We start from the raw sequence: 22,213 nt of genomic DNA, 5'->3' as shown, positions 1-22,213 counted from the left end.
GATGCATCTGATGAAGAGAGCTGTGGCTCTCAAAAGCTTATGCTACAATAAAGTTGGTTAATCTTAAAGGTGGTACTGGATTCTTTGCTAATGACTATGTTGACTCTGCATAATATTTGTTTCCTTCCGGTTATGAAGTGCTCCGGCCACTTGACAGTATTAAAGAAATGTTAAGTATTATTCACTGACAGTAAAATCCTAAGAAGGGTTACTCCAGTCTAAGCCCATTGTCTTAGACTGGAGTAACTCTTTCACTGTTAATTCAGCACTTCCATTTCAAGCATCCAGAGCCCTTCACTTAAAAACTACCTTGCTATAATCTTTACAACCGCCTCGTGAGTATGATTATCCCAGTTTTGCAAATAGGGTGGTCTTTTATTGTATGTAATATACTGTATGTATAAATGGTTGTTGTGGGTTTTCCGGGCTGTATTGCCGTGGTCTTGGCAAGACCACGGCAATACAGCCCGGAAAACCCACAACAACCATCGTTCTCCGGCCGTGAAAGCCTTCGACAATAGATGTATGTATAAACATTGGCTTCTGATTCTGTGATTTAAGTCTTAAATAGAAGTAAATGAGTTGGCTTCGACCTACATCTTGAACCCTAAGTAGGGTTGCCAATCTCTCGGTGGGGCCCAGTGATCTCCTGAAATTACAACTAAACTCTAGACTGCAGGAATCAGTTCCCCTGGAGAAAATGGCTGCTTTGGAGGGTGCACTCTATGGCATCATATCTTGCTAAGGTCTCTTTGCTTCCCAAACCCCAGGCTCCACTTCGCAAACCTTCAGGAATTTCCTGATCCAGAGTTGGCAACCGAGCTGATATCTGTGGAAGCATGCTATGCCTCCTCGATGGTGGAGAAAACACATTTTGTACATGCTCAGCGGTTTACTCTATATTGCAGCATCGTGGCTAACAGCCTCTTTTAGAAGTCGGGAAGCTCGAGTTCGAATCTTCCCCTCCTTGCTATGAACCCAACGGAAGGCCCTTTGCAGTAATGTGATAATAAAACAGACCTGCCTTATAGGGCGGTTGTGAGGCTTACAACAAGCTAATGAAGTAACTGCATTGATTTTGCGGGGCTGACTACAAGCTTTGTGTTAAATATTATTCAGCGGTCCGCCTTTGACCAGCGCCCCCAAACAGTCGCACTTTAACCCGCAGCTGGCGGGCGGCAAGCAGAAAAAACTTCCAAGCGCCTCAAACTGACCCATCACCGCAAAGAGAAAGGGGAAGGACTCTACAGGGCCTTCGACCAATCAGAAGCGTCGGCGACAGCCGCTGGAACGTTCTCAACCAATGAGCATTGCCATCGCCGGGTAGCCGCTCGCTCTTCGCGCGAGGTCAGCTGCGGTTCTCTCAGCGAGGAAGGAAGAGGCGTCTTTGCTGCTGGTGCTGCAGGTTGCGGCTCAGACGGGAGAAAGCGGCGTCGCTGCCTGCCTGGCCTTGGCCCCGGATTATCAAGACCCCGAAGAACGGGGTGAGGGCAGGCCGTCCATTGCAAGGGAAGCTGCTTTCTTGGGGAGGGTAACCTAGTCTCTTGGGGAGGGGGCTAGATTTGGGAAATCTTGAACAGCCTTCCGAATAAAAAAAGACAAGCGGGAAGGGGTCTGAATAGAAGATGCAGAGGAGGATTTATGTGTGTAGAAAATGTATTTCCTGCCTTCAATATAATAATTCTAAATGAACTTATTTAATGAATGAATGGTTATTTTTTTTTAAAAAAATTGCAGAGCAAAAACTAGAATGTAATTAAAACTTCATCCCAGCTAGCTAAAAGAGATAATAAGCAGGCATGTTGGAGGCTATTACAGCCCATAAAACAAATAGGAACATTTAAGCAGCTTCTCTGTGGCAGGCCTCCCTAAAGCAATTAGGTCTGTAATTTAGGGGTCACTACTGAGAAAATCAGCATCAGAAGATTATCTGTGTCCAATATAATAATAATAATAATAATAATAATAATAATAATAATAATAATAATAATAATAAGTGTGCTTATAGACTGCTGTTCTGGAAACATTAGTGCCACACTCAGAGTGGTTAACAAAGTCAATATTATTATCCCCATGATACAGTTGGGAGCTGAGGCTGAGAGGAGCGGCTTACTCAAGGCCACCAGCAGAGTGCTGGCTTTGAGCCTAGCCACTTAACCCCTCTGCTACTATATAGTGGTGATCTAAGTGAAGGCTTATGGGAAGAAGACAGACAGTCTTGCAGGAATTGGGAGACGCTGTCTCAAAAAACGTATTTGGACTCAGAAGGGCAGCTCTTGAGGGCATGTGATAGAATTTGTATGTTTCTGAAATATAAAGTGTATTCAGTGGAACTGGGGCGACAGGGGAGGCTCCTTAAAAATTTTGTGATCATTCTGATAAGGTGCATTGGGCAAGCTGTCCTCTCTCCTTTAACACCATTTAGTGCTCTGTGGATGATAATAAAAGGTGCTAAATGCACTCAGGGCTTGTTTAAATAAGATGTTTGAAATTGGTGAAATAATGATGTGCCACCTTTTTAAAAAAGACCCAGGGAAATGGAATTTTTGGTTGCTTTGTTGGGTATTCCTTGCCAGTTCACAAAAGCATAGTTCCAAAGAGTCTTTGGTTTAATATATATTTACTTACTTCATTTATACACTACCTGTCTATCCAGTGAGGATCTAAAGCAGCTTACATCTCATTTTCATTTTATCTTCATAGCAACCCCGTGGAGTAGGTTAGACTGAGTGTTCCTCACTGGCCCAAAGTCACCCAGCAAACTTCCATGGTAGAATAGGGATTCAAACCTGGTTCTCCCAGATTTCATGATAATTAACCCTATCTGAAATTAATTTAAAAATAAGACGTGGAGTCATGCACTTAAGAGTTATCATCTTGCCGATTCGGTTTCGTTTTCTCAGCCATGCCGGACGCTCCTCTCGGCTGGTCCGGGAGGAAACGACCGGGCACCCTGACCGGGCGGCTGATCCGCAAGGATTAGCCCCCAGGACTCCCAGGGAGGGAGCCAGGGTCCGGGACGCGGCGGGAAGAACTCCCCGAAATCAATGCGGGGGGGGAATTGCCCGTTTGTCCCTATGGAGGCCGGCAGATGTGCGCGGCGCCTCGAGTGCCGCCGGGCAACGAGAAACGGCAAGTAAAAGAAACAGGCGGAAGCCTGTAAACAAGCGAATCCCTTCTGTTCTACAAGCGTTTGTGAAGGAGAGGTTGATCTGAAGAAGACTCGCTCTTCCCCTTCGTTGAGTTCCAGAATTTTGTTGGTGCCCCCCCCCCCCAAATGGCAGCAAAGAAGCAAAGTCCCGCTCTCGGTAAGTCAATCTCGGCTACCTTGAAGGGGGAGTCGCTCGAAGAGTTGGTGCGCAGGGCGGTGGTGGAAGCCATAAAACCCTTTGTTGACAAGCTGAACGAAACTGATCAAAGGGTGGGCTTAATTGAAAGCGAGGTGAAAACCATTAAGGCAGCAGCGGGGGGGGGGCAGAAAAGTCTGCTCTGGAAAGTGCGTCACTTGTGAAGGCTACAAAAAAGGAGCTGAAGTTGGTGGAGAACCAGCTGATCGGGCTACAGGTGGAACGAACGCAGACAATTTTGCGTCTCCAAAACGTGAAAGAGGAGGAAAATGAGGATCTGTGGGATTTGGTCTCGGAACTACTGGCGACACCCGCGAGGACGACTAAAGAAGAGGTTAAAAGCGCCATTTTGGAGGTCCGTCGGGCTTCTTCAAAATATGCAACAAAGCGACAGTTGCCTCGTGAGATCATTATTGACTTTTCATCTAAAAAGATTCGGGACACCATCCTATATAACTCATATAATGCGGATTTGGACTTTATGGGTTTGAAAGTCAAGATTTTGAAGGACGTTCCATTTCTAGTCCGGAAACGGCGTTTTAAATATAAAAAGTTTGCAGCTCTTCTGAGGGACCATGGAATAAAGTACAAATGGTTATTCCCGGAAGGAATATGGTTCAGATATAAAGATCAGGCCTATAAGATATTATCAGAAGATCAACTAAAGGATTTTGAGAATAAAAACCCAGAACTCTGCTGCACCAAGAAAGAAGAAAAGGAGGAGCCGGAGGGGGGGGAGGAGGAGGAGAGCATCGCAACAGCAGTTGCACAGAGAGAATTGCGTCCGGGACCTAGAAGGGGGAGGAAAGTTTAATCAGATTTTGAAATGTTTATTCTCTGTATGATTAACCACTCCATCATTATTCTATGGAGCTATTTTTGTATTATGACAGTATGAAGGGAAATATTGAAGTGTAGTGTTTAGTGTTTGTAGTTCATTCCCCCCCCTTTTCTTTTTCCACTCCCCTTTGTCCCTTCCCTCTCCCCTTTCCTTGTGATAGTCTGTAGTGTTTTGTAGTTATGAAAAATAAAAAAATTTATAAAAAAAAAAAAAAAGAGTTATCATCTTGCCAAAGACAAAGGGGAATGAATTCATACTAAAAAAATACTCGAATGGGGAGGGAGAGGAATGAAAAATGTCTACGGCCGTCTGTCCTTGCCACCTTGGTCAAATTGGATCATCTGAGTAGGAAGCAGTTCTTTCAGCCTATCTACATAGGCTGGAAGTGTCCATAGGAAAGTATTTTCTCTTCTGAATACCCAGCCCGCCATACCAACAACAAGAAATACACACTGTAGAGATTATCCCAGTGCCCCTGTTAGTCTCTTTGCAGGGGTGCACTTCACCTTAGAAAGGAACACTTCTCCCCCTCTCTCATATGTAGAGCTGCTTTTCACTGCAGCTTTCCAAGTTTCTACCTTGTCTCTGCAGGGCCACACTTTGCTTTGGATTCTGCAAAGCTCTTCCTTACATTGTCGTTGCTGTTCTAAGAGAGAGTTTATTGTACGTGCATAGTTTTGAGGGTCATTGTTAGGTCGTTTTCTTCCCAGGGGGAAATATGTGGAGGCAAGAATCCATCTAGGGACAAGCAACTTGCAAAGCATCAGCGGAACAGCACGTTGGGGGGGGGGGGGTTATATTTTGTTTGTTAAGGGCTTGAACAAAGGTAAATGCTGAGGTGCTCTGGAAAAACAGCTCAGTGGTATTTTCATGAGCTAAATTCTGTCATAACAAACATGGACCTGCTTTTTCCTTTCCACAGCATTACTTTCTGGTAGATGGAAACCTTAAAAAACTGTTCTTGTGCTGGATCAGGTGGCAATTTGGGAGACCATAACTGTGAAGAAGAGCATTTTCTGTATTTTGCCTATGGCAGTAACTTGTTGCTGGAGAGAATAACATTAAGAAACCCATCCGCATCTTTTCATGCCATAGCAAATTTACAGGTTGGTACCGCCTTTGTTTTCCTTTTTTTGTATGCCAAAGATGCTTGTTGTCTACTTAAAATAAGACTGCCTTATGTGGGTGATGCATGATCACGAACAAAGCTTTGTCTGATAAACAAATTGCTTCTGGGCTTCTCAGAAACGCCAGAATCAAAATGTGGTTGGTAAATAAGCTACCTTTGATCCTATGGATCATTCTGCATGTATTTGTATATTGAAAATAGTAATATATTGTCTTCCTCTTTTGGGATTTGGAAGCATCAAGAAGGTAACAACTCAACTGACTAGCTTGTTTTGACCCTGAAAGCCTACCAGAGGCAAAGTTTTTTGATCTTAGAATGAAGCCCATCTCTGGTAAACTGAAGATTGCTTCCACACAAAGGTTTTGCTCCAGTCTGATAATCAGACTGGAGTGAGGTTTTTCTTTTTGTAATCATAATAACATTCAATTAAATACTGTCCTTCAGGATGACTTAACAGCCATTCAGAGCAGTTTACAAAGTATGCTATTATTATCCCCACAACAAAATACCCTGTGAGGTGGGTGGGGCTGAGATAGCTCTGGGAAGCTGTGACTGACCCAAGGTCACCCAGCTGGCTACAAGTGGAGGAGTGGGGAATCAAACCCGTTTCTCCAGATTAAAGTCCCGCGCTCTTAACCACTACACTAAAAAATAAAACTGTTTTTTTTAGCACCCACACAAAGCTGTCCCCTAATCATCCACTATCCCTGCCTTTGCTCCTGTATTTCTCAAACCTGATTTGAGTTCCAGTGAGGAGGGCAAGGAAGGCAGACACCCAGCTAGTGAGCTGAGGGACAACACTGCTAATTTGCCATGTGGAAGTTTTTTCCACTCGACTATCTGTTTGGATCAAAAGACAGATCGTGAGTTTATCCCATCTGCATTCCTCAGTCTGCTTGCCCGGGGGGCGGGGGGGAGGCTTTTTTGCTGAGACGGAGGTTTGGGCATTGGTTCCTGCCGCAGCATTTGGAATCTGGGAAAGTTATCTTCACTCATAGCAGTGTTGGAGCTGATAATCGACACCAAGCCTTCCACTCCTCATTTCTTGATGTTAGAAGAGACTAATTTAAGTTAACGAAGAGAGATTTTCTCCAAGACAATGAGATAACATCCTTTGGGGAGAGAGCCTATTTTAAAGGAGATATAAAGGACATTTGAATAAATCTTTCTTATTCCAGCTTTTTGGAAGATTTACAGACCTGGGAAGTGAAGAGTCTAAGGACTGAATGTTTGTTCGAGATTTATTAATGTAGATTTGGACATTTTTAGGGGGAAAGTACTTTTGCGATTAAAAGTGAAAAGGGAAAGTGAAACTGGGAAAACAATGGTTTGTTTTGGCTATCCAAGATAAGAGCACCTGGACTCTGTTATCGGTTTCTTTCTGTTGCTATGGCAGTGGGACTTGGAAGAGATACCGGTTGCTATAGTGAAGGAGAGACACTACTAAGAGAATTTTAGACGTCTACTGTCACTCTGTGGCACCTTCTGGCAACTACAGAAATATTTACAAAGTTATGACGACTACAAAAAAAACTCGCCGAGAACCTCTAGATCTTCCAGAAATGGAACAATTTCAGAAATATTTTCAACAAATGACTGATAAGATCGATGAGTTGGGGAAGAATTTGGGGGCCAAAATGGACTCCCTTGAGAAACAAGTAGACAAAGGGATTGTTGCTTTGAGAGATCAAATGACAGAGGAAGTTCAAAAATTGGACCAATCTATGAAACAAGTCTCTGTAGAAGTGAATCAAATTAAGGAGAAAGTGGAGACATTCCAAAACAAAGTAGATTTTCATGATAGTCTGATTGAAAAACAATTAGACAGCTTGGCATTGTTAGAAATGCAAGGAAAAGAATTTTCCCTGAGGTTTAGATCCATTCCAGAAGAAGATGGTGAGGGCATTCTGGACAAGATGACTGTGGCTTTGGCGGAGTTTTTGGACTGGGATCAGGATGCAATGCAAATGGAAATGGATCGCATATATAGAACTAATTCTAAATTTGCTAAAATGAGAAAACTCCCAAGGGATGTGCTGGTCTACTTTGTAAGAAGAAGAGTGAAGGAGCAAATTCTACAATAGCACTACACCACAAAATTAATAATTGGTGGTGCCCAGATTATAGTTTTGAAAGAAATTCCCATCTGATTTCTGCGTAAACGCAAGGATTATAACTTTCTGGTGGAAAAGCTAAAACAGAAAAATACTGCTTTTAGATGGGATACCCCAGAAGGTGTGATTTTTACATTTCAAGGGCAAATATTTAGACAACTCAGTACATAAAGCCAGAGACTTTTTTGAAAAATACAGGCATCAATTGGAGCAGAGTAAAGAGGAGGAGGAAGTGGAGGCTCATATTTAACTCTGCTCTTTATTTTTCCATATATTGGGATTTCCCCCCCCCCCCCCCCCCGCAATTACTAACATTTTTAAAAGGTTGAAAAAATGCTCTGGTGGCACATGAGGTGGCCATAGAGGGCAGGGACAAGGAAAGAGTGGGAAGAATTGCCATGTGGGTGCTCCATTGCCCAGGGCCGTATCTAGGGTTGCCGGTGCCCAGGTCAATCGAAGTCTCCCCCCCCACCCGCACATGCAGTGTGTGTGTTCCCGGCACTGCATGATGATGTCATTTCTGTGATGTCATCATGTAGGGGCGGAGTGTGCCATCAGCGTGGCAAGCTGGCTGCCCTGGCGCATGGTGCGCTGTGGAGCTGGCGGTGGCAGAACGGGCCGCTGGGAGGCCGCCCGTGCCATTCGCCTGTCCCGCTGAGGGGGTGGCCGGCTTGCCGCGCACTCCCTGTCCTGTGAGGCAGGCAAATGGTGCGGGTGGCCTCCCCCCCTCCGCTCAGCTGCTTGCGCTGCCACCAGCATGTTCCCGGCGGCTGGCAGCTGCGCCCAGCACCCCATCTTTGGTGGCGCCGGGGGCAGACTACCCCCCTGCCCCCCCATCGATCCGGCCCTGCCATTGCCACTGTGCATGCCTCTGCGTTTGCAGCAGCAACGGAAGGAACACGGAGAGCCACTGCCATGTGGATGAAGCCAAACTGTATTATTCTTCTTTGTCTTGCCTTTAAGTCATTACTTTTATTTGAAGTCAGTTATTGAAATAGAAGAAAATGAACATGACCGGGGAAGTAATTTTTCTGTCCTCTGCTATTCAGACGATCGTTTGTAAGCTTTGTTTTAAGTAATTGCATGATGCGAGTGTCATGTATGTTGGATTTTAAATAATATAATAACATTCGATTTCTGTACCGCCCTTCAGGACAACTTAACACCCACTCAGAATGGTTTACAAAGTAAGTTATTATTATCCCCATGACAATCACCCTGTGAGGGTTGGGCTGAGAGAGCTCTGAGTTGTGACTGACCCAAGGTCACCCAGCTGGCTTCAAGCGGAGGAGTGGGGAATCAAACCCGGTTCTCCAGATTAGAGTCCCACGCTCTTAACCACTACATCAAACTGGCTATGCTCAGGCTGATCATCTGTGTTCTTAGAAAGATTTATCTCGGTTTTTAATAGTCGCCTTCTCTATAGAAAGAGTCATGTAAAAAGGTAATCAGGCTTCTGCAGTGACTCAGTCAGGGAATCTAGGTGAGAGATTTCTGGGTGTGTGCAGATCTTCAAAAACTTTTCATAGTATTCTGAGACAGTCAACTGATGTTAATCACTTTGAACTTCATCTTTTCAGTTAGGTTTGGGAAATGTTAGGAGATTGTATTTTTATTGCACAATTTTGTTAGTAGTTATTGGATCAATTTACCTTTTGAGTTCTTGCCTAATAAAAAGAGTTATGTCTTATTTCAGTGAAAGTTGTCAACTCACAGAAAGTTTTCTGTTGGTTTTGCTGGTAATGATCAAATGCTTAAGACTCATCGTATCTTTTTGTACTATGGAAGGTAAATCTCAGCAAGTTTTATTTTATAGAGATCTGACTGGACCTCTGTTACTGTTTAACTAATGAGAACAAGTTGAGTGGTACAGACCCTTAATAGAGGGGCTGTAGCATAGTGGTTAAGTGGCGGGGCTGCAAATCAATACTTATTTGTTCAAATCCCATGACTGCCATGAGTTTAGGAGATGGCCTTGTATAAGCCACTCCTCTCAGCCCCAGCTCCCCAGCTGTATTGTGGGGATAATAATAACACTGACTTTGTTCACCGCTCTGAATGTGACACTAATCTGTCTAGAAGGGTGGTATATGGGCACACTGTTGTTGTCGTTTTTGTTGTTGTTATTAACCGAATACAGATTAGATTGTTTGTTACAGGAAGACCAGAAATGCACCTGTGCAATGCTGTTTCATGATGTTCTTATCTCTTGTACTGCTTGTAATATTGTAAGCCTACTTAGTAGGACAGGATCAAAAGAAAGCAAGTAAATACATAAGAGGAGATTGATAATTTCTGTGATTTAATTCACAGGATTACAAGCTTGCTTTTGGCTCTCCTCAAGGAAGACCAAGTCTGACCTGGCATGGAAGTACAGCTACTATTCTGCAGAGCCCTGGTGATGAAGTCTGGGGTATAGTGTGGCGGATGAACAGTAATGATTTAGGTTCGCTGGATAAGTAAGTGGCTTATGATTGCACATATTAATTTATATTCTCTCTTTCTACCCAGTGGGGACCCAAAGTGGCTTTCATTGTTCCCTGTTCTCCATTTTATCCTTACAACAACCCTGTGAGGTAGGTTAGGCCGAGTGTGTGTGACTGGCCCAAGATCACCCGCCAAGCTTCCCATGGTAGAGGGGAGACTCAAACCTGGATCTGATGCACTAACTACTCCACACAGGCTCCTGACAGTTTATGAAATGAACTATGTGTTGTTAAAGGTCTCGTTCAGGGTGTTTTGACATAAGATGTCAATTCTTTGCCAAAACTGCTGTCAGACTAGACAAGTACATTAAAATTATTTTACTGTAGGAAAAGTATAGCATCAGTCTGAAGTGCTAACTCTATAATATCAAAGTTACAAGACAGAAATTATGTTCTTTAAAAAATCTTGCTGCGTGCCGTTGCAGAGCGTGATTTAATCAGAATGGGATTTCATCTTCGATTCCAGCTGCAGGAGGTGTGGGGTACAGAGCCATAGACAACGGGCAATATAAGGAATTTTGTTTCATAAAAAAAGACTTCCTTATGCTTCCACATGCTAGTTTTAATTCACAGCAGTTGGCAGGGCAACAGGAAGAACTTTAAGGGAATTTGTTTAAATAGTCTGCTCCTGGACTATTTTAATGACTTTTTAAAAATTATTAATGATTTTATGTTTTTGTAACTTTTAATGTATTTTTTGAATGTTGTTAGCTGCCCTGAGCCCATCTATGGGGAGGGTGGGGTATAAATCAAATCAAATCAATAAAAATAAAACTTTCTGTTGCAGATGTTCTGAGCTACCGTCCCTGTTTGGCATGATGGCACAGTTTTCTTGTGCCAGTACTACTTGTTCTGTGTCAGAACAAGAATCTTTCCCCCACTGCATCCCTGAGAAGGGCCTTTAAGTATTAGGACTAAGAAGTATTTTAAATCAAACTTTGTGGTTGTCTCTGGAGACCTGATCTTAGTACTCAATAGGTGTTCTGATAAATAATCTAGTATAGGGGTCATCAGTCTTGTTGAGTCTGCAGGCCATTTTGGATTCTTGAGAACAGGGAGTGGGTGCCACCACATCATGGCTGCCAGGGAGTGCACGGGCCAATCAGAAAATATTGGGAAGTTGCTAGCCAAGCATCCTCCTGTAGTGGAGACAGCTGTTTCCTAATGGGTGCTGCCTGCAGACACAAAAGCGATCCCTCCTGGTTTCTTCTGAAATGCCTCCTGCACCAGTGTAGTGGAAGAAAGCCAAGACTGGTGATATGCTTTGGGGAAGAAGCAAATGCACCCCAGGAAACCCATCAACATGCACCATATTGGGGATTACTGATCTAGGGTGGCTATCAATGCATCACAGGTTTTGAACATGTGCTTCTGCATATTCTCACAGATAGGCCAGAAACAACATGAAAGGAAGTGAAAGGCCTATAGGAGATAGTGGTTCCTTCTGGCAAGGGTGGCGTCTTGTGATTCATTTCTTGGAATGTCATCTTCTATTGTTGAAATCAGTTTTGCGGGTTTTTTTTCCTTTTTAACCATGTGATGTTCATGAGACTTGCAGCATGTGAAAACTGTATTGATCCTTTCGGTATCCAAACAGGAGATTAGAGAACTACCAAGGTCATCATAGATGGTATAGTTCTAACTTCTAATGAACTATTCTCTGTATAAAACATTGCATAACTTTGTACCTCTTTTCTGTGGTACTATTACTTTCACTTCCAGGTTAGCACTAAATATTTCTACTGGCAATACATAAAGCTACTGTTTCAACACTGCCTGGTTGCATAAAAGGGGTGTTGCTGGCATTCTGAGTTTTAAAAATTGTTGAGAAAGATACTTTTAATTTTTTGTTGACTGATACTGCGTGATGCTCACTAAGAAACCCTTTAAATAGATAAAATACTGTGTTTGTTTTCATGGTCATGATCTGATGTGATGTCTTCTATTTCAGACAGGAAGGAGTTGAAGGAGGTCTTTATGTCCCAATAGAAGTTAATGTTAACACTCAAGGAGGGAAAATACTAAGATGTCGAAGTTATCAGATGAATGACTATGTCTGTGATCTTCCTTCTCCACACTATAAAAAAGTAAATATCCATTGCTATTCTAACAGTGCAGTTCTAAGCAGAGCTATACCCTTGTCCACTGAAGTGAATGGACTGTTTAGGATTGCATGAGCTGGTAAGATCACTGTTCCTGATCCAGAATAAAGTTGCACTTTAGTATTAGTTTCAGGAAACCGAGCGAAGGCAAAATTTGGCCTGTTGTCTTACAATGAACCCCGTCTCCTATGAACATAAACCTTAGTCATTGCTACAATATTGCTATGCAAGCTAAAACAGAGACATTTTAAAACATAATTAGCAAGAGCATATACTGTAGGTATTGTTCTGATTTCACACAAAGATCTTGCCTGAACATGTACGTAGAAATCGTGTACGTATTCTGTGCTTTTCCCTGCTGTAATTCTGTTTTTGCTAAATAAGATGAATGTGTTCCATCAAACTCATAAAACCAACATTACGGTCCTTGGGGACCTTAGAAATGGAGAGCTGTGAAATATTTTTTCCCCCAGCTGTAGCTCCATCCTGCTTAGGGCTGTGTCATCGTCAGTGGTGCACAGACTCTTTCCCCCTTGCCAAACTTGAGCAGGATCAAATCTGGCATGAAGGTGAAGTTGCAACACCTCCCCACTCCTGTTCCCTTGGGAGGGAAGCCACACAGAGGCAAGAAAAGAGAGTGGAGGCGGTGTGCCAGTCCTCCTGGAGAAACTCACCAGTCGTCTTCATTTTCTCCGTATGCACGTTGGATGCTTAGAACAGGCTGAACCTGCATGATCTGTTCCCAGACTTTGGTAATGTTGTGGCAAGTCTCGAACAGTTTGGTAGACGCTTAATGGCATGCACAACCCACAATATATTGTTCACAATGATAGTGTGATGATGTTGGAGCCGAAGACAAGTTGTTAGAATAAAAACAGTTGCCATTACTTTTTTGAGTCTTTCATTTAAATTCTCCAAATTGTGACTTTAGAATTTTTAATCTTGCCTGCTAGTCAAGGTTAAAAAGTACCCATTGTAGGCTTAGAAGGGTGTAACTCTCTTTAGGATGGCACTGTTAAGATTCTGTTCCCTTTTCTCCGTTGTGCAGTACAAATTTGAGAAGCATCATCTTGCTTGCAAATATATTTATTTCCCTATCTTCAGTCTCAGTATGCTCTGTATATTTTAAAAAACCCTTATTTTAAAATCATTTGAGGCTGTTCATTTTGTGCTATAGTCAGCGTCTGAATATTCCATTTTTTTCAGTGTCTTGCTAAGGGTGGTGGCAGCTTCTTCCTTTAGTAAGCCAAGCAGCAATTCGAACTACTACTTTTTTTTTTTTTTGGCTACTCTCTTACTAAAACTCCAGGTTTTGACAACTGTACTTGTAAACCTCTGATTACTTGGGTTGCCTCTCATGGCTCTAGCAAATATTGAAAATGGAAGAAACTGAAGCAACTTTTTAAAAAGAGTAGTCTATGATACCTTAATGATAAGTGGTGCTTGGTAAGTTGCAAAACAATCTACTGTTATAGTTTCAATGTTTGTCCAAGAAATGGGGCATACCTAGAGGGCCCTTGGGGAAGATTTAGATGACTCCATGCTGCCTCTAGCATGGGCTATAATGTTCTTCACAGCAAATAAAGGCTAGTACCTGAGCAATGGCCTGTATCCTGCCACTCTTCTCAGCAAAGGATGGAGCTGATATTTATCCTCTGCTGTTTTCCTCCCATGGGAAACCCAAAGCCCCTTACAACATCATTCTCCTTGCCTCCCTTTTATTCTCACAACAGCAATCCATCGAAGGTAGGTTAGGCTGAGAGTATGTGAATAGCCCAAGGTCACCAGTAAAGTCCCATGGCAAAATGGGGCTCTGAACCCAAGTCTCCAAGATCCTGTTTTAACCACTACATCACCCTGGAGAAAAGCTGCTGAGCTGAGTGGGTAGGTTACATGGCAATAAGCATATGTGCATGCTTGATGGATGAAAGCTGGTCTATGCAAGCATGCATGTGTGAACTGGTTATCACTGGTCTGAGATCAGAGAGAATTTTCATACTTCATATGTATTTCTCAGTGGATTCAGTTTACACATTTAATTGCCAGTCATCAGCTTCAGAGAAACCTGATGGTGTATATGCATGTGTGAGTGGGCCACATATAATCTGTTCTCTTAATCCATTTTCCGTTTCTTTGTATAATCAGTGGTGTTAAAATATTACCATTAGATTCTAACTCCACATGTGCCTTTGTCTGTGTATCTGTACAGGTCATCTGTATGGGGGCAAAGCAGAATGGTTTGCCAACCGACTATCAGAAGAAATTAGAAACTATAGAGACAAACAACTATATGGGAAATGTGCCAGTGTTTGATGAAATTGAAGCTGCTGTCAATGCTTTTGAGAAGTCAACACAATAAAATAACTCTTTTAGAACAACTCAGTTTTTGTTTATCTGCCTTAATTGACTTTGTATTTGAGCATCATTTGTATGCCAATTTTTATAATTGTCAAAATGCACTTTAAATGGGGTCTTGTTTAGTACCTTCTGTATTCATACTATCTGTCAGGCAAAATAACATGTGGAAATGACACTGCCCATATAGTTTGGCACTTATTTGTTTCACTGTTTATGCCATGCTTTTCTCCCCTTTCTGAACTCAAAGCAGCATGTATTTTTTCTCCTCCATTTTATCCTCACAACTCTCTGAGGTAAAGCTGAAGGTGACATGCCCGAGGTCACCCGGTGAGTTTCCACAGCAGAGTGGAGATTTGCACCTGGGTCTCCCAGATCCTAGCTTAACCCTCTAGGCATTGTGCCATGCTGGCTTTTCATATGAATCCTCCTTTGCTGGACATCTGGTTTCCAATTGCTTTATCATGGCATCTGCCTCCATCATTGTTGCGATTTTTTAAAAAAGTTATGTAAATCCATCATTTTACAATAGACGTGTTAGAATCCTGTTAAATTCTACTGGGAGAAATAATTCTAGAAGGGTCCAGCAGCATAAAAGCGTCTGCTAGAATACATTGGGTTAATCTTCACGATGCCATTGGACTCCTGTTTTATTGTGCAAGAGGAGTTGTTTCTGTAAAATTCCTACTGCTTCATAAACCCCGACAGAGTCTTGATTTCCCCCACCCCATTTCCTTTATCGAAGCTGCTGATCTATGCAAATATGTGTACGCCTCTGTGTGTGCGCGCGCCATCTGGTTGCGATCGACTTATGGCCACCCCAGCCCCCGCAAAGTGCTGTCAAGGCAAGTGAGGCGCAGGGGTGGTTTGCCATCGCCTCAGTGGTTGCGCGTCCAAGTACGGTCTCTCCTGGATCTGAGGAGATCGGGCGCTATTCCACGCCGCCTTCCCTCCCTGTGCTAACGCACACGATTGCGCCAGTGTTAGGGAGTTCACCGCGGGAAGAGGCGATGGCAGCGTGTTAGAGCGCCCGTCTTGCATCGGAGGGGCCCATTTCTGAACTTTCCAGGACCTGCTTGCAAAGCAGCGCCGCTCTGCTCCAGGGCGAAAGGCAGGAGTCTCCCAGCCGTTAACCAATCAACACGTGTCGCTGTCTTTTCCCACGTCGCAATGTAAGCAGCCACAGGCTGGGCTGCGGGGCTCTTCTGCACGTTCGCGTTTGCCGCCCCGCCGCCGGCTGCATCTTCTCCCCGCTCCCCCGCCCGTCCTCCCGGCCCACTCGAGCGCGGCTCCTGCAGGGGGCACTGCGCGGCTAAGCCCGCCGCCCGGCGAGAAGGGCAGGCCTCTCCCCTTCCCGCTCTCGGGGGCGGGGGCCTCAAGCAGGGCGAGGAGGAGCTCGCCCTCTTTCGCTTTCCCGCCCGCCTGGCCGGCCAGCTGCGCTGCGGGTAAGTTGGGCTGTGCGCGCCCGCGGGGGTTCCGGGCAGCGGGAGAAGCGGAGCCTGCCGGACGCCGGAGGGGCGCGGCTGCTGGAGCCGTCCCGGGCTGGCCTGCTGGAAGGCCGGCTGCGCGGTAGGATTTGCCCCTCCAAAGGGTGGCGGCGAGGGCGAAAGTTGCGCATCTCGGCAACCCAGAAATCCGGGGAGGGAAGCTGGCCGCCTGTGGCGCCGCCGGACCGCGGAAAGGGAGCCCCGGGGAGGGGGGAGGGCCCTGCTGCTGCTGCTGCTTCGCATCTTCCTTTCGCTTCGCTGGTTTTTCAAATCAGAGACGAAGACGAGCTTTGGTCGCAGCGGTGGGTATGTGGACTTGGCATGAAGACTGGCGGTGGGCGGGACTCGCCTCTCGCCCTCTGGAAAGTAGAAAGAAGTTGTTTGCAGCCGCTTTGCTCCGAGGCAGAATCCCAAACCAAGAAAGCGCTCCACCTACAGCCAGATTCAGGTCTAGTAGCGCCTTAAAGACCGACTAGATTCCCAAGGCATGAGCTTTCAAGCCAGAGCGCCCTTCGTCAGATACCACCGAGGAAGGGAGCTTTGACTCGTGTCTCTGGAAATCTAGTTGGTCTTGGTGCTAAACCACAACTTCCCTGCTTTCCCCCCTGTTTCTCGACTTCCCAGCAGATACTATTTATTCATTCATTTATAGCCCACTTTGCTGAGAACTTTGACTCTTGAATCTCACACCCTGAAAACCTAATTGGTCTTCAAGATGCTTCTGGACCTGATTCTTGCTCTTCTGCTACAGACCAACATGGCTACCCACCTGAAACAGTCCGTATAATAACCTTTATTAGGACCAGCCAACCTGATGCCAAAGGGTGTGCAAGCTTTCAGGTTCCCCAGAACTCAGACTGGATGTTAGGGGGAAGAATGAAGGTGGTGTGTATCTCAGGGCATTGACCCCAAGGTCTAGTCCTGTTTCTGATGGCTGTTGCCGTTACCTCTGCATTACCTTCTTGGGGACATCTGGCTGGCTACTGGTGCAGCAAGATGCTCAACTTGGTGGATCCTTGGTCTGATGCAAAAAAGTTCTTCTTATACATAAAGGAGATGTGCAAATAGGTTGCTTACAAATCTTTTACAATTAAATCAGGTTCTGCCTACAAACTTATTACCAGAATTTAATGTTACTTCTGCAAGAATGAGAGGAAGACAATCCTACCTCTGTTCATCTCTTGCTTGGACTGCCCAATGGATGAGGTGGCCCTGAGTCAATTGTGACTCCACGACACCTTCTTCTGTAAAAACGATCCGTTCCTGTGTTGATGCAATGCTGACTTCCTGCTAACCATAATTAGAAAATCGGGATTCACCCTCAGGCATGTGTGCTACCCCTCCTCACTCCTCCTATGAAGGAAAGGAGGGGCAATGATAGAGCAGATGTTTTGTAGGAAGGTCTCAGGTTCAGTCCCTGGCATCTTCAGTGTCAGGTTCTCAGGTAGCAGGTGTTGGGAAAGACCTTTCTCTGCCCGTCACACTGGGAAGCCATTGCCAGTCAGAGCAGACACCACTGAACTAGATGAACTGTGTGAATCAACATAAGACAGATCCACACTTTCAAATATAAGCAGCTCCTTGGCAGGGCCAGCCCAAGAGTTTGTGGAGCCCTAGGTGGCCCATGACTTTGCATCCCCACACCCACTGCAACAAGGGCATGCATGGAGCTGTAGTGATCCAGGTGCCTCCCTGGTGGGACCCAGGAGCATGCAGAGCCAGAGCCGGGTGGGCAAGGAGCTACAGCCACTGCTGGACATCATGAAGGCAGTAGCCACTTGCTGTCCCTTTCTCCTTCCATCCATTGGGAGTGGGGCTGGGGGTGGGAGAAAGCTGGCCTAGTGATTACACCCCAGCCTCCCACGCCATCACTGACTCTGCAGTATGCTTGGGTGATGGGGCTGTGCTGGAGCCAGTAGTGCCACCTGGGGCTGCCACTTGGTGCAACTAAACCACCCCCAACCAGAACCTGGTCTGAGCCTCTTTTGGTGCCCATCACCCCTCCACCCTAGGCATCTGCCTAGGTCTGCCTAATGGACAAGCTGGCTCTCTACCCTGGCACTATAAACTGCAGTAAGGCGGACTTAGGTTGGCGTTAAACTTGAATCTGAAATGTGTTTTGCAATGCCATCCTAAGCAGAGTTATCCCCTCTTTTAAGCCCATTGACTTCAGTGGGCTTAGAAGAATGTAACACTGCTTAGGATTGCACTGATAGATCCTGGGGTAAGGGGAACTCCAGTTAGTCACGAAATTGGTGCCAAATAACTGCTTAACCGTGATGTTTAAATAGTTGATTCCAATTTTCTAAATGGTTAGTGCAGAGTTTGCATTAATCCCATTATGTTGAAAGTGTATTTACAACATAAACATAAGCAGGCAGTTTAGGAGAAAATATGGCTTTCATTAAGACTGGGCAGTTCTTAGGAGGCGGTATCCAAGTCAGTTCTATCTGTAAAAATATTTTTAAATATAAAGATTTTGTTATTTTGGTGCTTTCCCCCAAACCCTCAATTTTTACCACAGTGGCAATTGTAGATACAAAAACTGAATCTCTGTGTGTAGGAAGTAGAGAAAGTTTAATAACAGTAGATGCTGCACTGGTACATAGCTCCTGTCCTGATCTTTGGGACTACATTCCACACCTGAAGTTGCTAGTTTCAGTGGGAAGAGGCACTCCCTTGTCTCAGGAATTTGTGGCACGTTTATGCTAGGCAATTCTTGCAAGTTAAAATGCATTCTCCCAATTTTAGCCAAAACCCCAAGATAAACAGCCAGAAATTAACATGGAAGGAGTTCTTCAGGTAATAGTGAATTCTGGCACCGCCCACCCCCCAGCAAACGGAGAAATCCACAGTTTTAATCATCTCTGCCCGATTGCTGAGAATGATTTCCTGTTCATTACTACTGTGCAATTTCATTTAAGAGCTTTCAAGATAGAGCGTTTTGAGTCATTTTACAAAAGCGGAGTGTCTCAAAGAGAATGGGTTCCAAAGTAGACTTCTGTTTTTGAAGTTGTCCAGATGCTTGTATACAAGCACATAACAACAGCTAGTTAATAAACATGACTTGGGATCTGTAGACATGGTGTATTCTGTCTGCTGTTGAAAATACTTCCCCCAGTCCGAGGACTGTTAGACATTTCTAGTAATGGGGATCTTGGGCTAGCATGTTAAAACTTTACAGTCTCAAAATATAATAAATTTCACAGCAGTTTCTTGGAAATCATGACACAAACATTGGTTCTGAGTCTTTAAAAATGATGAATTTAAGAGTTTACTGGCCAGCTGACCTTTGAACCTGTTGCCAGCATAGAGTTCATTAGGTCCAGTAGACGGTCAGAGAAGTACCTTAAACTTGCTGTCTCACCTAAGTAGGTATGGATGTGATTGGGAGCCCATGAAAGCTGCTCTGAGAGGAAGAATATGATCCTGTGAAGTACATTAAGTCATGCTGTAAAAATTTTCTCAGCTGTGAGGATTAGAAGCCTTCTTCTGAGAAGATGAAAACTTAGAATTCTCTCCTTCTAATAATAGAAAAATTGAGCCTTTAAAAACATACCTCAGGGAATGTATTTTGCTTCAGGTACTGCTTTTCCATGGTACTGTCATGAAAGCTTGCTGGATGACCTTGGGCCAGTCACATACTCTCAGCCTAACCTACCTCACAGGGTTGTGGGATAAACTGGAGGGGAGGAGAACAGTGTGAGCTGCATTAAGTCCCCATTGCGGAGAAAGGTGGCATCTAAATGAAGTAAATACATAAATGAATTTTATGAATTGCTGATGTGATTATGTGTTTTATTTTTCTAGAGTGAAACGATAGTGTCTGGAATTTTTTTTTTTAGCTGTGTATGTATTTGCAAACTGTTTGTCAGACTTGAAAGATGCCAAGTAAGCGGTCCAAAGAGAGTCTGTAATGAATGGCCGTATATCTTACTTAACCTGCCTGTCCAAAAAGGATCTTCCTTGTCTCCTAATGAACTGAACTGTTTCTTGATTCTTCCTCCCTTTTTCTTCTTGCATTTCTGAGAAAGAGGATTGCAGCAGAAGCAGTAAGCGAAGCAGGGTGTGAGCAGCTTTTAATAAAAACCCTTAAATGGTTTAGACAGGGTCAGGAGTGGATCAGCTGTAAAGAAAAGGGGAACCAAGGCCCATTTCTTTCAGCGCCACCCTAAATTGAGTTGCACTCTTCTAAGCCAATGTCTTGAGAAAGGTATAAGTCTGTTTAGGATTTCAGTGTTTGTCTTTCTGACCACAGTGCACTCTTTTAATGTATGCATGCTCAAACTCTGTGCCAGCGTTTCTCAAACATCTGCTTACTGGTGTACATTAAAATGTACACGTAACCAACATTTATTTGTTCTCAAATATAGTTCTGTGCAATAACTTAAAATTGTAATGAGCCAGGAGTGTCAGGACTTCTGTTGTTATATCATTTTTCATTTTCTTCCTTGCCTTCAGAATGTTGAAAATGAACAATGCACTTCCTTAATTGACAAATTTTCTTTTCTGTCTTTTGTGCTTTTTATTTAGGAGGAGTTACTCTCCCCTTGACTGAAACAAAATTTTAAAATCATTCAACATTTAAAATTTAGATTTTGACCTTAGAATTAGATTAATGTGAACATTCCGTTACATCTCTCAGTATTGCAAGAGTATTTCTCTTCTTACAGCTGTAGGGACTCTCTGCCTTAAATCGGCAGCACCCTTTGGCATGTTGCAGTGTTAGAATTATGTAATGTTTTAAAAGCAGTTTGCATCAGTTTCCTTGTGAGTCAGCAGCAAGTAGGATACTTACCCAAGTTGTATGGGCAAAAATGAATGAAATGAAGCAGGATGAAATGAAGCAGGGACCCGTAGTGGTTTACATAGTTTTCCTCTCTTCCAGTTAATTCTCATAACAACCTTGTGAAGTAGAGTTAGGCTGAGAGTGTGCGACTGGCCCAAGGTCACCCAGCAAGCTTCCATGGCAGAGCAGGGATCTGAACCTGATACTAGTCTGACACTCTAACCACTATACAACATGGCTTTGTGTTTTATTTATTTCCAAAATGTATACCTTGCCTTTCCGCCCTCATCAGGGCCAGCAAGGCAGCTAACAAATTAAAAACTTGCCTAATAAAAGCGTGTCTTAGAAACGATAAAAACCGAACAAAAATACATCATTAAAACAATTAAAACTAAGCTAAGATATGCATGCAAAACATAAAAACAACAATTAAAACGTAGTGCAGGAAGGAGGGATCACTGAGGCAATGCCAGACCAGACAAAAAAGTCTTTATATGTTGCAGAAGATGGCAACAGAAAGGGACAGTTGAGTCTCTCTGGGGAGAGAGTTCCAAAGTTTTGGTACCACGTCTGAGATGGCTCTCTCCCAGGTTGCCGCCCAACTAATTTCAAAAGGCAGGGTCATCTAAAGAATGCCCTCAGAAGATGACTATAGCAGTCGGGTAGGTTCATAAGAGAATGCAATGTGCATTTTCTGAACTTTCTGCTACTTCCAACTATAGATAGATACAGATACACATATATAAACTATTTTGGCCATTAATTTAAAATGAGCTACTTTTGCTTTTCCATCCTTCCAATCTAAAGTATTAATATTTTTGCCTTATATGAATATAAGAATATTTTTGTTTTAAAAGTATCTTGGAGTAATTATAGATAATTAAAATTCATTGGCTGGTGCTTTTCATTCAATACGGGTCTTTTTTTAACCTTGTAATGCTATGGAATTATTAGGAAAATATCGTTTGAAAGTAGTTTGCATAAGGATGAAGCTTTCATTGGTATTTATTACAGATATAATATACTCAATTTAAAAATATAGTTCAAGGAACAATAAATGTATGCGCTATGGTTTATGCTTCAGTAGCAATTAAATGAGCTTTTGTCACGTTTCTGCTTACATATATTGTAACAAATTTAATCTACAAGCTTGTCAATTACCTTGAATACAGTAGCTGCAAAGTCTATCTCTTGCTGTAGAGGATCTTTCCAGCTTGCCAAGACTGAGTCATCCTAGCACCGTCACAGATAACAACACTGCTTTAGCAGAGGGAATGCTTGAAGCGTACTGATTTGCTGGGTGCCTTTCAGATGTTATCTCGGCAAATGTTTCCCAGGGAGGAGACACGGAATGGCAGTTTCCTGACTTTTAACCCTCAACGTTGATTGTTTAAATTCCCCTGCCATTCCAGTAAGCATAGCCTGTGATGTATGGAAGGGGACCAAGAGTGTGTCAAGGACATTAACTGAATGATGCAGGTGAGATAATACGATGGCTGCCCAAGCCCTCCTTATTTGCAGAACCCTTTTTCAGGCTTTTGATTGTCTGTCCAGCTGAAAACT

The 22,213-nt window shown here is 43.7% G+C and overlaps 2 protein-coding genes across 5 annotated transcripts in view; both read left to right on the top strand.

Annotated features, from left to right (window-relative positions):
* Positions 1-1,376: 1,376 nt before the first annotated feature.
* GGCT (gamma-glutamylcyclotransferase) lies at positions 1,377-14,387 on the top strand. Its single transcript, XM_054991792.1, has 5 exons — positions 1,377-1,484; positions 5,111-5,294; positions 9,745-9,890; positions 11,869-12,004; positions 14,229-14,387. Exons 2-5 carry the CDS (start codon positions 5,127-5,129, stop codon positions 14,376-14,378), a joined length of 600 nt encoding a protein of 199 aa, XP_054847767.1. The 5' UTR covers positions 1,377-1,484; positions 5,111-5,126; the 3' UTR covers positions 14,379-14,387.
* A 1,371-nt stretch (positions 14,388-15,758) lies between these two features.
* The window catches only part of NOD1 (nucleotide binding oligomerization domain containing 1), a 52,090-nt gene continuing 45,635 nt past the window's right edge, over positions 15,759-22,213 (top strand). Inside the window, exon 1 of one of the 4 annotated variants that reach the window (XM_054991594.1) lies at positions 15,759-15,819. The gene's annotated coding sequence lies outside the window, so the exon portion shown is untranslated. Of the gene's footprint in view, positions 15,820-15,857; positions 15,944-21,802; positions 22,130-22,213 lie in introns of those variants that run through there. The other 3 variants (XM_054991595.1, XR_008597842.1, XM_054991593.1) reach the window with 3 other exon arrangements.

This window comes from Eublepharis macularius, chromosome 11, assembly GCF_028583425.1.
Source record: "Eublepharis macularius isolate TG4126 chromosome 11, MPM_Emac_v1.0, whole genome shotgun sequence".
Classification (NCBI taxonomy): Eukaryota; Metazoa; Chordata; class Lepidosauria; order Squamata; family Eublepharidae; genus Eublepharis; species Eublepharis macularius.
This window is presented reverse-complemented; position numbering and strand designations above follow the sequence as displayed.